At 52.4% G+C, this 14,351-nt stretch overlaps 3 protein-coding genes across 3 annotated transcripts; 2 read left to right on the top strand and 1 right to left on the bottom strand.

Moving 5' to 3' along the window:
* Positions 1-234: 234 nt before the first annotated feature.
* Positions 235-1,668, bottom strand: UHO2_03394 (uncharacterized protein; the record flags this gene model as incomplete). Its single annotated transcript, XM_041558309.1, has 1 exon — positions 235-1,668. One exon carries the CDS (start codon positions 1,666-1,668, stop codon positions 235-237), a length of 1,434 nt encoding a protein of 477 aa, XP_041414243.1.
* Positions 1,669-3,285: 1,617 nt separating this feature from the next.
* UHO2_03393 (uncharacterized protein) lies at positions 3,286-5,439 on the top strand (the record flags this gene model as incomplete). Its single annotated transcript, XM_041558308.1, has 1 exon — positions 3,286-5,439. One exon carries the CDS (start codon positions 3,286-3,288, stop codon positions 5,437-5,439), a length of 2,154 nt encoding a protein of 717 aa, XP_041414242.1.
* A 1,028-nt stretch (positions 5,440-6,467) lies between these two features.
* UHO2_03392 (uncharacterized protein) lies at positions 6,468-7,841 on the top strand (the record flags this gene model as incomplete). The annotated part of the gene is made up of 1 exon (XM_041558307.1): positions 6,468-7,841. One exon carries the CDS (start codon positions 6,468-6,470, stop codon positions 7,839-7,841), a length of 1,374 nt encoding a protein of 457 aa, XP_041414241.1.
* Positions 7,842-14,351: the final 6,510 nt, after the last annotated feature.

Raw genomic sequence — 14,351 nt, 5'->3', positions numbered from 1 at the left:
ATTGATATATGAGATGCGACACAAGAAGACATATAGCTGAGAGAGCGTGCAGGATGGGGCACAGGCTATTGTTGAAGCACTGGCCAGGTATCAGTGAAAAGGCTGGTATTGAGATACGTCAGAAACGAGCGAAGCAGGAACGAAGCAGGAGCGAAAGGCAGCCATTATTCGATGGAAGCAGCGGCGGACTATTGAGGCTCGGATGGGATGGGTCTGAGTCGAGTCAATGTTTGCTTAGGTCGATGCGGAAGCAGCCGCGCCAGTGGGAGCAGAGGCACCGTTGACCTTCTTGTCCTTCTTGCCCTTCTTCTTGTTCTTCCCTGCGGCTTCCGCAACCAGGCGTTCGAGCTCTCTTCGCCCATCGTCACCTTCATCGGGCTGCACCGACTTGTAAATCATACCGATAAACATGATGGCCTGGGCACGGTTAAAGAGAACCTTGTCGCTGACGCCCTTCTCGTTGAGGACCTTGTCGCAGACCTGTCGAAGAATGCCAGAGATCTCAAAGCGGGTACCTCTCCAAGTGGCGAGGAGCATCTTGCCGCTCATGTCCTGTTCGAGGGCGCGAAGCTCATCTTCGCGGATCTCGCCCTTCTCCTGTCGACGTGCCAGCTCGTCCATGGATGCCTTGACGTTGAGTGCGGAGCCCAGCATACCCCAAGTCTCCTTGACAACGGCTCCGCGCTCCTTCATGCGGCTCATGAAACCACCGAAGCCAAGTAAACTGTGCTTTTTGGTCTTAATCCATGTAGTTGCCTTCATGACGTAGATGTTACCGATGGCGTGAAGCAACTCGACACCGAAGGACTCGAGCTTAAGATCTTCAGCCTCCTCCTTTGTCTTGCGCTCGAAGATCTGAGTCTCCGAATCGTCCTTGTCTCCTGGCTTACGAGCCTCGACGAACGGTCGGATGCGATCCTTGAGCTTCTGTGCGAGGTCTTCGACTCGCTTGCGCTCGTTCTCCTCCTTTTCTTTCTCGAACTCTTCCAACTTGGCCTTCTGTTCAGGAGTGAGCTTCTGCTTCTGCTTTGCGTCCTCTTTCCTCTTGGCTTCGGCGATCTCTTCTGTTGTTGCACCGGCTTCGGCTGCCTTCTGAGCAGCGGCATCTCCGGCCGTTGTAGCTTCCGAGGGCAAGTCAGTCTTGGTGGCATCAACAGCGGCAGGACCTTCAGCGGTAGGGTTAGCCTTCTTGTGCTCTGCCTTCATCTGTGCTTCGAGCTCCTCCTTCTCCTCTTCGGTCATCATGATCTCGGATGCCTTGCCGAAGTCCTTGATGAGGCTGATCTCTCCGATCAAGTCGACGAAGCGCTCGCCTCCGAATAGACTGCCGAACATGTCTGTGGCCTCCTTGAGTCCGACTTCGTCTGTGGGCTTCTTCTTGCCGTACTTGTCATAGTCTGCACGGAGGTGGTTGTCGCTGAGGACACGGTAAGCTTCGCCAATCATCTTGAAAGTCTCTTCGTCACCGCCCTTGTCTGGGTGGTTTTTGATAGCGGCTTTTCGATATGCCTTCTTCAATTCGAGATCGGAGGCATCACCGCGAACGCCGAGGAGGTCGTAGTATTCCATATCTGCGATCTTGGCGCCATCCCGGGAGATGTCGCGAGCGGTGGCGGGCTCGCTGGGAGCGGCGGGTGCCGGGTTTGATGTTGATGCAGCGTCAGCCATGTTTGAAGGTGTCACTACGAAAGGGGATAGAGCTTCGTGGTAATCCGGCTTAGTTGTACTGCACGTATGTGTCGTTCCTGGTGAACTAATTCGTGTGTTACTTCAATGAAAAGCTCGATCAGGATTGGTGGACCGGGCGCCGAAAGAATGGTGGTGGTGGTGGTGGTGGTGGTGGTGATGGATTAGTTGCAAGCAAGGATGTGAACCAGAATAGACCTCTTGGTCAAAGAATTTGCAAAGTCGGCTTGGCAAACTTGGTGATGTATGGATGCTGCTTGCTTGAAACGGCTTCCATCGGCACTGTATGTGTGGCTTTCACTTTTCTTGGGCTGTGCTGTGCTGTGTTGTAGTATGCAATTGAACTTTTCAGGCTATATTCTCCAGCTCAGCTGTGATTTCATCGTTGTGAACGATGAAATCAATCAAATCACAGCTTCGCGTTGCGTGTGTCTGTTTGAAATCACGTCCCCGGATCTCGGGCTCAGCACACCTATTTCGCAGCGGCCCTTCAAACTCGAAAATGACAAAACAAAAACACATTCGCGCTCGTTCCACTCATCCAGGAAGGTATGCGCATCGCTTTGAGGGCTGCTCTTCCAGGAGACTGCGTTTGCAACCGTTGCAATTTCCTGTCTGGGAGAGTATATATTCCAGACCCTGACCCGCATCCCCGCTGTTTGCAAACCACTCTTCTGGCCTATTGTAAGTATGCCCCTAACGCTCGCAGAGCCTCCAGGCCTGCAATGCTTACTCGGCGCTGTCGATTCACCGCTTTCTGACTGTATCCGCATCTCTCTCTTTCTCTCTCTCTCCTTCTACTGCGCTTCTCAAACCATACAGGGCTTAGATCATGTGTAGTATCTGTTCTAAATAGATTGACATCTATTTCTCCTCGCTCCGGCGAGGATTATTTTGTCATACACTTTTTCCTTGCGGGAGATCACCGTTCAGGTGCTTGCACCTCGGGATCTCGAGGATGTCCTTGGCCCTACACTTCCGCCTTGAGACGTCCGCCGTTCTCTCTCTTTTTTGTGTCCTCTTGCTTATGTAATGTCCAGTCATTCTTCTCTCTTCACGGAAATTCAATCGTGATTTTCTTGAAACTGGATGCTGAACTGTGTTTGAGTTTTGTTGTTGCGAATTCGAGAGAAATGACCTGGAAAATGCGGCGAAAAAAAGAAAGAAAAAAAAAAAAAAAAGGCCCACCGAAAATCATCCGTGTTATTTTGAGCGTGTTTGCTGATGCCTCTGCCTCAAACAAACCCACCGGGGAAACTTTGCGTGTCTGCCCGTTGTGCCAGCAGTCGAGGTTTCTAGCACAGCCGATGTGTACCGACGATTAGACCAAGTGAAAGATGGCAGTGGAAAGACTGAGTGAGCAACACAAACGCGCTTGTCGCGTCGAGCAGCTGTTGGTGTGAGCTGCAGCTGAGAAATCACAAAATCACAATTTCGCTGGGCTAAAGTTTCACACCAACACTTAGCCTTAGGAAGCTCGAACCTTTGCTTCAACTGATTCCGCATGCTCTTCAGCTCTCCGCTCCCAACCACCACCATCACTTGCCTCATTCGATCCGTACGCTGCTGCTAGCGGATAGAACGATAGCGAACTTAGTAATGTTCGTGCGTAATAACGTCTCGAGCTCAAGCGACCGTCCGCAGGTGCGCTCCGCCCTCGGCAACCTCAAACGTGAGTGGTCGGGCAACCAGCACGACCTCGGCTCATCAGCGCCGCAGGGCTCAAGCATAGACGCACTAAAGTCGAGTCAAGAGGTCTTTTACGAATGGTCCGACTCGCCTTCACCACCCGCAAAGTCAGCAAAGCTGACCCTGCCTAGTGCTGACTCGGACAAGGAGAATGCAGTTTCCGCACCGCCAGAGAAGAAGGTCAAGGCGGACACAGCCTCATACCATACACCAGCAGCGATGCGACCAGCTCAGCCTTCGAATGGATTCGTATCCGCATCAACCGTGGCTCGAAACTCGAGCTACAGCAGTAGTAGTGCATCGGCATCCACCCACTCATCTTTTGGACGCCCAGAAGCGAGCATCTCTCACCGCACATCTTCACATCCTTCTCGAAGTAACGATCTTGCAACTCAGTTCTCCTACGATCGGAACCAGGCCCGAAACGGTCCAATCGCAGCGTCGAACGGACTGATTCAGCAGAGAACAGGATCCAGCGGGAGTGGAGCCTCCAGTTCTTCCTTCCGTACATCCTCCGCACCGTCGATGCCGTGGATGAAGACCGCCTCTCAGCTGCGGAATGAGAGACGCAACGATCCCGACGCATTCCGTGCCAGCTCGCTTGTCTCGAAGAAAGGCGAATCCAACAGTGGCAGAGCGTCTCCTTCCGCCGTCGCATCCAGCGAAGCCGATGGAAAGAAGCGTGTCAACAAGATCTTCCTCTCGCAAGAGCAGCGAAAAGTTTTGCACATGGTCGTCGAAGAAGGCAAGAATGTCTTCTTCACTGGATCCGCCGGTACAGGCAAATCAGTGCTTCTCAGAGAGATCATCAAAGAACTGCGCCGAAAACATGCCAAACGTCCCGACTCGGTGGCTGTCACCGCCTCCACCGGCATTGCCGCCTGCAACATTGGCGGTCTCACCATTCACAGCTTCGCTGGTATTGGACTCGGCAAGGAACCGACCGCACAGCTCGTCAGCAAGATTCGCAAGAACCGCAAGGCAGCCGCAAGGTGGGCGCGTACTCAGGTACTGATCATCGATGAGGTGTCTATGGTCGACCCGGCGCTCTTTGATAAGCTCGAAGAGGTAGCTAGACTTATCCGCAAGAAGCCAGACAAGCCATTCGGTGGCATTCAGGTGGTCATCACGGGCGATTTCTTCCAGCTGCCCCCTGTCAACCCTGGCGGAAGTGTAACCTTCGCCTTCGACGCTCAGAGCTGGCACAAGGTGGTGCAGCACAAAGTCAACCTGACCCAGGTCTTCCGTCAGAAGGACGAATCCTTTGTCAGCATGCTCAACGAGATGCGCTTTGGAAGACTCTCGCAGAAGACCATCGAGGCTTTCAGGAAGCTGGAAAGAACGCCCAAGTACGATGATGACATTGTTCCCACCGAGCTCTTTCCAATGCGCAACGAGGTGGATCGTGCCAACATGGGTCGTCTCTCGGCACTCCAGAGCGAGAGTCAGAGCTACCAAGCACAGGACGGCGGTACACTAATGGGTGAGGCACGCGAGAGAGTGTTGCAGAACTCAATTGCTCTGCCTGTCTTGCATCTTAAGAAGGGTGCGCAGGTGATGCTGATCAAGAACGTCGACGAGTCGCTCGTCAACGGCTCCGTGGGCAAGGTGGTCGAATTCATGGACGACACCGAGTATGACAAAGCAATCGGTAATCAGGAGATGGCCGAGATGCAGAAGGAGGAACGCGACAAAGCCGTTCGCGTCTCGACCCGCAAGTGGCCTCTGGTACGCTTCCACCTTCCTAATGGCGGAACGCGAGACTATCTCGCTAGGCCAGAGACATGGAAGACCGAGTTGCCGGATGGAGAAGTGCAAGCATCCAGAACTCAGGTACCGCTCATTCTTGCATGGGCCATGTCCATCCACAAGTCACAAGGTCAGACTCTACCTTGCTGCAAGATCAACCTCAACCGCGTGTTCGAGAAGGGCCAGGCGTACGTGGCCTTGTCGCGTGCTACATCGATCGAGGGCTTGCAGGTTCTCGGGTTCAAGCCGGAGAAAGTCATGGCTCACCCGAGAGTCATTCAGTGGAGTCAGTCTCTTATCGCTCTCAGCGACTAGTTGTGTCCTTACCTATTGCAAAACCAATCACAGGAGCAGCTCAAATGCAGAATGCATCAGCATTGTCATCCCACATGGATCCTATCGTCTCCCGCATTGAAACACATCGCTGAAACGCCTCGCTCGGAATTGGTGACCAGCCTCAATGCCGGTTATTGAGCCGTAAAACCGTATTTACATCCGATTGGCTCATCGATGGCTTCCAATCTACCCATCCTGTCTCGCCAAGTCTACAGTTTTTGATCAAGCTCCGGCGACGCAAAGATCTACAAAGAAAGGGAGCCTGAGCTGAGTTAACATACACTAGTCAGGCACCCAAAAAGAGAAAGTACAGCACTGTACATACCATCACCAAGAACATCATCTTGAGTCCCGTCTGAACACAACCGCACGAAAGAAAAGGGAAACGAGCAAAAACGAAACTAAGATGGATTGCGGCAAAAGACCCGTGAGGTCCTCAAAGCTCGACAAGGAGGCTCCCGGCCCGCCGTAACAGGGGCCGGTCGAGCGCAGAAACGAGCGGCAAGGGAGGGTGTACAGGGAGGGTAATTTTAAAACGTCAAGCCAGGCTGCTAACTGTGTGCCTGGCTTTGGTGGAGATGGTGATGGTGGTGAAGAGAGGAGCGGAGAGCTCCCTCGCTCTTCACAAAGGGAGCAAAAAATTTCTTCGATTGTCTTGAGTCCAGCCCAGACGCGCACGCCATTTGATTAATCACGTGATGCATTAAAAAAAAAAAAAAACAAGCTCACATGAAAGGAAGAAGGCCGCGAAATTAAGCGGGCACCCAACGTGACTCGGCTCGGAGCTTTGAAAGGGGGAAAAAAAATCAAGGAAGCAGCACACGGCACGGCAAAAAGATGACGTGCGAGATACATAGCCGCCTACACTTCTCAAACGCCTTCAAGTGGGCCCCCACCGGTCTTTGGCCGAAATCTTGTTCAACACCAACACTCCTTTCTTCTTCCTACCACCACCGATACCACACTTCGACGTAGCACTCAAGCTCGTCATCACTGCCACCAACATCATGGCTGCTAACGACATTATTCCTGCTGGCTTGCCCAAGCCAGGCCTAGCAACGGCAGCCCTGCATGCCGACCACCCAGACCACACCAACGACGCCAACTATGCTGTGGCTCCCTCCATCTCCCTCTCCACTACTTTCAGGTCACCTCATCCGAACTCAGCCCATGCCAAACTCCTCGAAGACTTCGGCAAAGGCGAGGCGGAGTTCGACATGCAAGACCCTGGTTTCCACATCTACTCTCGTTACTCGCAATCGACCAACATTCGTTGTGAAAAGGTGCTGTCGCAGATCATGAAGGCTCATGCGTTGACGTATAGCTCTGGACTCTCTGCTGCACATGCAGCTGTGACGCACTATGCGCCTTCGGTGATCGCGATCAAGCGCGGATATCATGGCGTGCACGTTTCAATCCAGCTCTACTGCCGGGGACGCAATGTGAAGATGATCGATCTCGATGATGATTATGAGAAGGCGATGGGAGGTGCTCCAGCTGCTGCGGGTGAAGTGGGCTCGGAAGGAGCTGTCAAGCGAGGAGGCTTGCTCGTATGGGTCGAAACCCCACTCAACCCCTCAGGAGAGGCAAGAGACCTGGCAAAATACGTCGGCAAAGCCAAAGCAATCCCCAACGCCCACGTCGTAGTCGATTCGACCTTCGCTCCACCTCCCCTGCAAGACCCCTTCGTTCAGGGAGCAGACATGGTCATGCATTCTGGAACTAAGTATTTCGGCGGACACTCCGATCTTCTCTGCGGTATCCTCGCCGTCAAAGACAAGAAAGAATGGGACAGTCTCTGGGCTGACCGTACCTACTTTGGTGCCAACCTTGGCAGTATGGAAGCCTATCTCCTTCTCCGATCACTACGCACACTCACCGTTCGAGTGCAGAAACAATCGCAAACGGCAACTCAACTCGCTGCTTGGCTTCACTCTCTTACTTCCGCTTCCCTCTCGGATCGCATTGCTGGAGAAGAGGCACCTTTCGCAGCAGCCAAAGTCATCGCTCGAACCTACCACTCCTCCCTGCAACCGCGAACTGACCTCGACGAGGTTGTCACAAAAGGCGCTACTCCTGAAGATCCCACTTTCGACCCTTCAAGTCAAATGCCTGGTGGTCACGCTCCAACTTTTGCCTTCCGAACTACCAAGGCTGAGTATGCCACTTACATTCCACACCTTACGAGCTACTTTACTCCAGCTACTTCGCTGGGCGGAGTGGAGAGCTTGCTCGAGCACAGAATCAAGTCGGACCCGACTGAGGACGCAAGGATTATCAGGGTCTCGGTTGGTCTTGAAGATTTTGAGGATTTGAAAGCTGATCTGACGGCCGCTTTCAAGGAGGTGCTCGAGAGGGAGAGCAAGGGGCAGTTGAAGTAGAGAGTTGAAAATCCTGTCTGCAAAAGCTTTTCAGAAGTGATTTGTAATGCATTCATCTGATGTTGAGGTCCTTGTTGCGAAAGTTGTGTCTCATCATGTCTCAATTGTAGCGAGCTGAAGAACTGGATGGGATGAAAGTAACAGATGAACGCATGCATGAAAGAGCGACAATAAGGCATATATTAAGCAAAGCATCGAGATTCTGATAGTATACGATGAGAGCACTAGCTGAAAAAGGGTGTCCAAAAGGGTTCCAAACCGGATTGAAGAAGAAGAAGAAGAAGGAAAGGATCGCGAGTGGGTCCGCATGAAGCGAGTGTGAACGATTAACAAGACGAGAGAGCCAAAGGCGAAGCAGCAGATTGTGAATTCTAGAGGAAAAATAAGATGAATGACAGGCAACAGGGTTGAGAGCACTTAGACGCTGCCACGGTGAGCCGAGAGGTAAGCGCCAAGGTTAGGATGGTGCGCACTGTTGCTGCTGTTCGAGGCAGTTCCGTAGGGCAGTCTGTTGTCACCCGCACCTCCAGAGTATTGGAGGGGAGCGGCATTGTGACTGCTGTGATCGTGGTGATGTTGACCAACTGACGACGCCGCGGGAGCGCTTGCCTGGAGACCCGACTCAGCAGGGGCGCCACTGAAATGATAGACCAGCTGAACAGCGTTCGGAACTGCCGAAACGGATGACATGCTGTAGCGACTGAGATGGGCCATCGGTCCAGGCATCGGACTCAGTCCTGGCATCGGACTCAGTGCCGGCAGACTGCCACCTGTGTGCTGGTTGCCAAAGCCACCCCGGGAGGGAGGAGGAGCAAGCGGAAGAGCCGAAGCCGATCCGGAAGCGCCGCCGATGAGTTCGCTGTGACCAGAAGACATGTCACCATACGCGGAACTGCCGAATGCTGGTCGAAGCACTTGCTCAGTCAAGCTGGCCTGTCGGGCCTGCCTGCGCTGGTCCTCCGCTTCCTTCTGCTTGCGCCAGGCTTTGCGCATGTCCTTGAACTCGCTTGGAGATCGTTTAGGACCGTGCTTCTGCATGGCGACGTGTGCGTTGAGGTGGTTCAAGGTGCCGTAGCTCTTGGTGCATCCAGGCCAGTTGCAAGGGTAGAGTCGCTCAATCTCGTCGTAACGTCGACGAGGTCGCTTCTTGCTTGCGCCTGTCCCGTATCCGCCGCCAAAGTAATGTCCGCCGTAGCCATGAGAAGACATGCCTACACCTGAGCAAGACATCATGCCGCCGTCGTCGCCTGGTGCCATGTAAGAGAAGACCTTGCTCGATGCATTGGCCGACGCTGATGGGTCAGGCATCGACATGCGTCGGTACTGATGGTAAGGATCCATGCTGGCCGCGTGTCCACCGGGAGTGTAAGGTCGCCAACTAGATCCGATCGAGTTGCCCACTATCGAGTTCTCCGACGAACCTCCATGTGAAGCTGCGCCAGGACCACCGAGACCGAATTGGCCAAATAGGCCGTCAGCGGTATGCGGTCTTGCTGAGCCTGATGCGTTCTCCCAGGCTGCCAGACCGTGCAAGCGCGGTGGTGCTGGCCCGGCAACTGCATTCTCGTAGCGCTCTACATAGGATGCAGAGTCAAGCACAGGTCCCGAGATGGATGCACGTTGCAAGTATTGTGACATACCAGAATGAGAGGCATGGCCTTGGTATTCGTCATCATTGAGCTGGCTGTGATGAGCATGGTTTGCTTGAGGGTGTGCGTTCTTATGAGGATACGGTGCTTGGAAGGTGGAGTTGGTTGCCTCGGGACTTTCCAACTCGGGCTTCCTATCCTCGGAGCCATGTTGGTTCCAGCTCTGTCCGTGCTGCAAAGGCGAAGTCATGCCGCTGTTGCCCTTGACACTGCCAACACTAGCGAGGATGGGCGAGGATGTGTTGAAGGGTGCAGAGAGCACCGAGACTTGCTGGAGAGAAGGCGTTTCCAAACTGTAGTTGCTGCTTGCGCTCATCGTAGGGGAAGACTCGCTGCCAGAATTGGAGATGTTGAAGGTGTTGTTGTCCAAGCTGCTGCCAGTAGTTGGCGAAGGCGAGCCTGGGAGTGGGGGAAGAGGGGGTTCCAGCGACGAGAGACCGAGTTGAAGGATGTCGTCGCACGACTGATCCTGGAGGTGGTCGAGGAAGAGTTGGGAAACAGTCTTGGGTGTGGAGTCTGAGTCGAAGGAGGAGGTTATGGTCCTGAACGAGGTTTGTGGAGCTCCGGCGTCGTTAATACCTGATGAGGGCCAGAAGAGCGATTGATGGGAGCTAGATTGAACGGAAAGGTCAAGCTGCAGAGAGCCGGCTGCCTCGTCGTTGCCGCGCTTGAGCGAAATTTGTGCCGGCGGGTGCTTGATGAGAATAAAGCATTCGGGCAAAGAGAGTAAGAAGACTAGCAACCTCGGTTGCTTCAGGGGTGCAGATGTCAAGACGTCTGAGCGACTCGACAAGGGCGGTGGAAAGAGTAGCTGGCTTAGCCTCTTTCAGAAGGCAGCTGGCGGAGAGGAAGCGGAGTGATGGATCTGCACCGCTGCGAGTGAGCTTGCAAACAAAGCAGGAGGATGGATCGGCGAGTGCAAACAATCAATGGCCGAAGAGAGGGGTTCCAGATAAAGTAGCTAGGCGAGCTAGAAAGAAGACTGATCGCAGATCAGCTCGATGCGAGGGCGTAGGCGATTGCGGGGTGGCCGTGTGCAAGTCTTACGAACGGAAAGGTTAGCCGTGTACAGAGGTGAAGGCACAGACGCGACCTGAGCGAGCGCCACAGTGACTGATCAGGTGGTCTTTATCGGCGGAAAAGGAGACGACAATGGCGCCCGGACCTCTACCGAAAGCGTGTCACAGAAGCGGGATGCAACGAGTCGACGCACGGAGGCGAACCGTGCAATGTGCTGGTCAAAAGAAGCTAAGCAACGTCAAGGGCTAAGCTGGGCGCAACCGTCGGTTGAGCAAGAGAAGAGGTCTAAGCGCTGGGTGAGGTCGTTGCGGGTGGGATTGATGAAGCTAGTGGGATAAGTCCGAGCCGGTCAGACGTATGGCGGAGGTATGGAGACGTGTACTAGTTGGGGGTGTGGAAGTGAGAAGAGCAATGGCTGGTATATAAGAACGGCGGAAAAGGGGTTGTGGGAGGGGGATTCCTGATATGGTACAGTTATGTATGAAAGAAGGAGGTAGGAGCGGAAGATGGGGCCCGTTCGGGAACGCCTCCCGACTATTTGAGGGAAAGCAGGAGGGGAGGAGCAAGCATGACAATGACGGCCGGAAATGTAGCAAACCTCGGCTGGCCGACGGGGGCAGGGGTGAGCGGAGTGGAAACAAGCGAGGCAGTCCATGAATGCAAGCATCACAGGATGAGACACAGAGTCGGCGAGAAGATCTAGAGGACGTTCGGGTAGATAGAAATTGATGCGCGCTGTTGGCATGAAGCGAGTTGGATGTGCTGTTTGGGCATCCCAAGTCAGACCGGTCTGTTGGACTTGGCAGACCTGCGGAGACAACGCGGCTTTGATGGGGCCAGCGAGAAGAGCAAGCATATAGACTAGAAGAGCTTTGTTTTGTATGGCGTGCCCTCACTGTGTCGTTCATGAGCGGCTGGCCAAGCGACGATGCAGACAACGCATACGATGCAAATCGACCAACAAGAAGAGGCAACACAAAGAAGGAGAAGGTGATACGCCAAAATAAACCGAGTGAGACTGTTGAGAACAAACGATCATAAGACAAGCGAGACGAATCAACGGCACAGAAGAGAGCACAAGAGAGAGCGAGAGACTAAGAAGAGCATTGCCGAGGTGAGCATGCATAGACACACAACACACAGAGAGAAAGGCGCAGTCAAATAGCGCGCATACATTGGACAGAGATGGCTGTCACACAGTGAAAGTGTCCATCGCGCCCTTTGTGGAAAAAAAAAAAAAAAAAAAAAAAAAGAAAAAGAAAAAAAAAAAGAAAAAAGAAAAAAAAGAAAAAAGAAAAAAGAAAAAAGAAAAAAGAAAAAAGAAAAAAGAAAAAAAGAAAAAAGAAAAAAGAAAAAAAAAAGAAAAAGAAAAAAAGAGTAAAATTAAAACTTATTTTAAATGGAAATGGGTGAGACCCAGAGGCATCAGCGTCAACCCTGTCTCCTCGAGTGCACTCACAGACTTGACACATTGGCCTCTTCCTGTGATGCTAACAGAGAAAGAGAGAGAGAATAAGACCGAGATCCAGGTTTTATGCCGTTGATAAAGCGAGTTGCAGTTCAACTCACCAAGGTGATACCAAAATGACCAGCATCCTGTCAGCCATTGCGACTTGTTCCTTCTATTTCCTGTCCGTTCCGTTGATATCTGCAGTGACTAGGAGAGGGTATATTATGTCACCCATTGCCGCTTAATGGTCCAATCGACTAGCCCGTTCACGGTGTGTGTCCAGACAATGGAGAAATAACGACACAGCGGCAAATGTGTGATTCTACTCAGGCAGTGTTACCGGACCTTGATTTTTATGCCGCTGCCAGAATCCTGTTAGAACGGACCTTGGAAGAGCTTGATTGTGTTCCATAGACCCGTGCAGATCCAAATGCCTCGGATGCTGCTGAAGTTGGAGAGGGTCTAACTGGTGAGGTCGTAATCCATAAAGCTCTTCCCTTTGGGCAAGCTTTTGCTTGCAGCTTGCTTCCATGCAGTGCTTAGGCTTGCGTTGTTCATCGGATGCATTGTTGTAGTGAGCAACCAAGAGGTGCAAAGGAATATGAGCAAAGGCGGCTTGATCCGGATCGGTTGACGTGCAAGTTTGCAGGTCGAGCACATTCTGCCGGTCAACTAGATATCGGCGCACAACGGCGTTCAACACGGTTGCTGGTTATCCTCGAGACTAGTGAGAGAATGCAGGCCGCAATCACACATGCCTATCTGGAGCGTTCCTTGCTAGCAATGCTTGTCACATCCAATCACAGCTTTCCTTAGCCGCACGCTGGGTTGTTATAGGGGCGGCGGGGAAAGCTAAACTAACTCGTCCTACTGACCAGATTGCTTGCTTGCTACGCCAAGAGCACGTCACATCGGCACTTTCGGTCATATCCCTGGACAGCGCAGTTTACCATCATCACCACCAAGCAGCAGCAGCAGCAGCAGAAAGCAAGCATGCTCTCACCTCGGCCGACATCCTGGCTGCTCAGCCGCAGGAGAGCTGAGCAAAGAGAGGGTGAGGACGGCTTTCTACTCAGTTACAGCAGCACATGCCCGAAACAGCAAACAACGACGTAGTCTGGTTCAGATATATGTCTCTGCTCGCTCAAAATCAATTTAGAAAAAGGAGCTTTTCAACGATACCACTGACCAAGTGCCTTTCACGACTTTAATCCTTCCACTTTTACTCCAATTTGTTTTTGGTTTTTAGTTTTTGGTTTTTATTGTATTTTATTTTTTGACGGCGGATCACCTGTATCACCTTCCCTCGGCTGCGGCTCAGGCGCGCCCCCAGGCCAATATCTGAAGCTCTGCGTCGTGAATCGACCGTTGATCACAGTTTGGATGAATTGCAGTGACACAGCGCCGATACGCATAAATGCTCAACGGACTCGCTTGCAAGCTCCGCAACCTTCGCTTCGTCGATGCGAGCCTCTTTTTTTCGCCTTTGCCGCACTCAAAGAGGTCTCGAACGTTCTTGTCTCTCTCCTCCTATTTCTCTACAGCTTTGCCTCGTCTTACTACCTACCAGCCTGCCTTACAACCTCGTGTCTTTCCAAGCCCTGCTCGTAATCAGGTTCGGGTTCGTTCGGGTTGCACCAATCTCTGCCGCTTCTGACTCAAATATCGGCCTTTAACTCGACTGTTTCCTCTCGCCACCAATACCTTCTGACACCGATCTTCTCCGTCTTTTCCGCATCTGTGTCAGATCATTCAAGTCAAGCCAGTTACAGTGACTCGAGGGAGTTTGTTGAAGAAGTCGTTGGAAAACAGAGTCGAGTTCGGGGCTGTGCCGAGCATTCTTGTCAACCGTTGTTGAATGGTAAAATGGATTTTTGTTTTTTTTTTTTTTGTTTTTTTTTTTTTCCCTCTTTGTTTTTCCCTTATTTTTCTTTCTTCCTATGATGTGCCCTTTGAAGAAAGCAAAGATTGGACTTGGTATCGCTTTTTCGAAAAGGCATCTGTGCATGATTTCGAATCTCGTCAGTTGTTTCGAAAAGTTAGCTATCAGCCCATGCTCTGCAACAACTTCCAGCGACGAAGAAAAGCACGAATGGTGCCATCGACTCTGCTGCTTCTTTTTGTTCACCGACCCAATCCTCCAACAGCAGCTGACGCACTGCAGCGCATGCATGAGCAGCCCAACCTGTCTTTTGCTCACTTGACACAAGCTTTTCTCTCATTGGCTCAATTTGTCGTGACTATCAGATCTGATCTTATGCTGTTGGTGTCTATCGGCTCATCCCAAAAGTGGTTCTCCCTCTTGCTCTGCCCAGTCACTTCAGTAATCGGACTGCTTGATTGACACTCGCACCCTCGACCCTCCTGTCTCTGGCGCGCGCGCGCGCACTT

This window comes from Ustilago hordei (assembly GCF_900519145.1).
Source record: "Ustilago hordei strain Uho2 genome assembly, contig: UHO2_contig_05, whole genome shotgun sequence".
Classification (NCBI taxonomy): Eukaryota; Fungi; Basidiomycota; class Ustilaginomycetes; order Ustilaginales; family Ustilaginaceae; genus Ustilago; species Ustilago hordei.
Note: the sequence above shows the minus strand (reverse complement) of the source record. Positions and strands in the feature narration are given on the sequence as shown.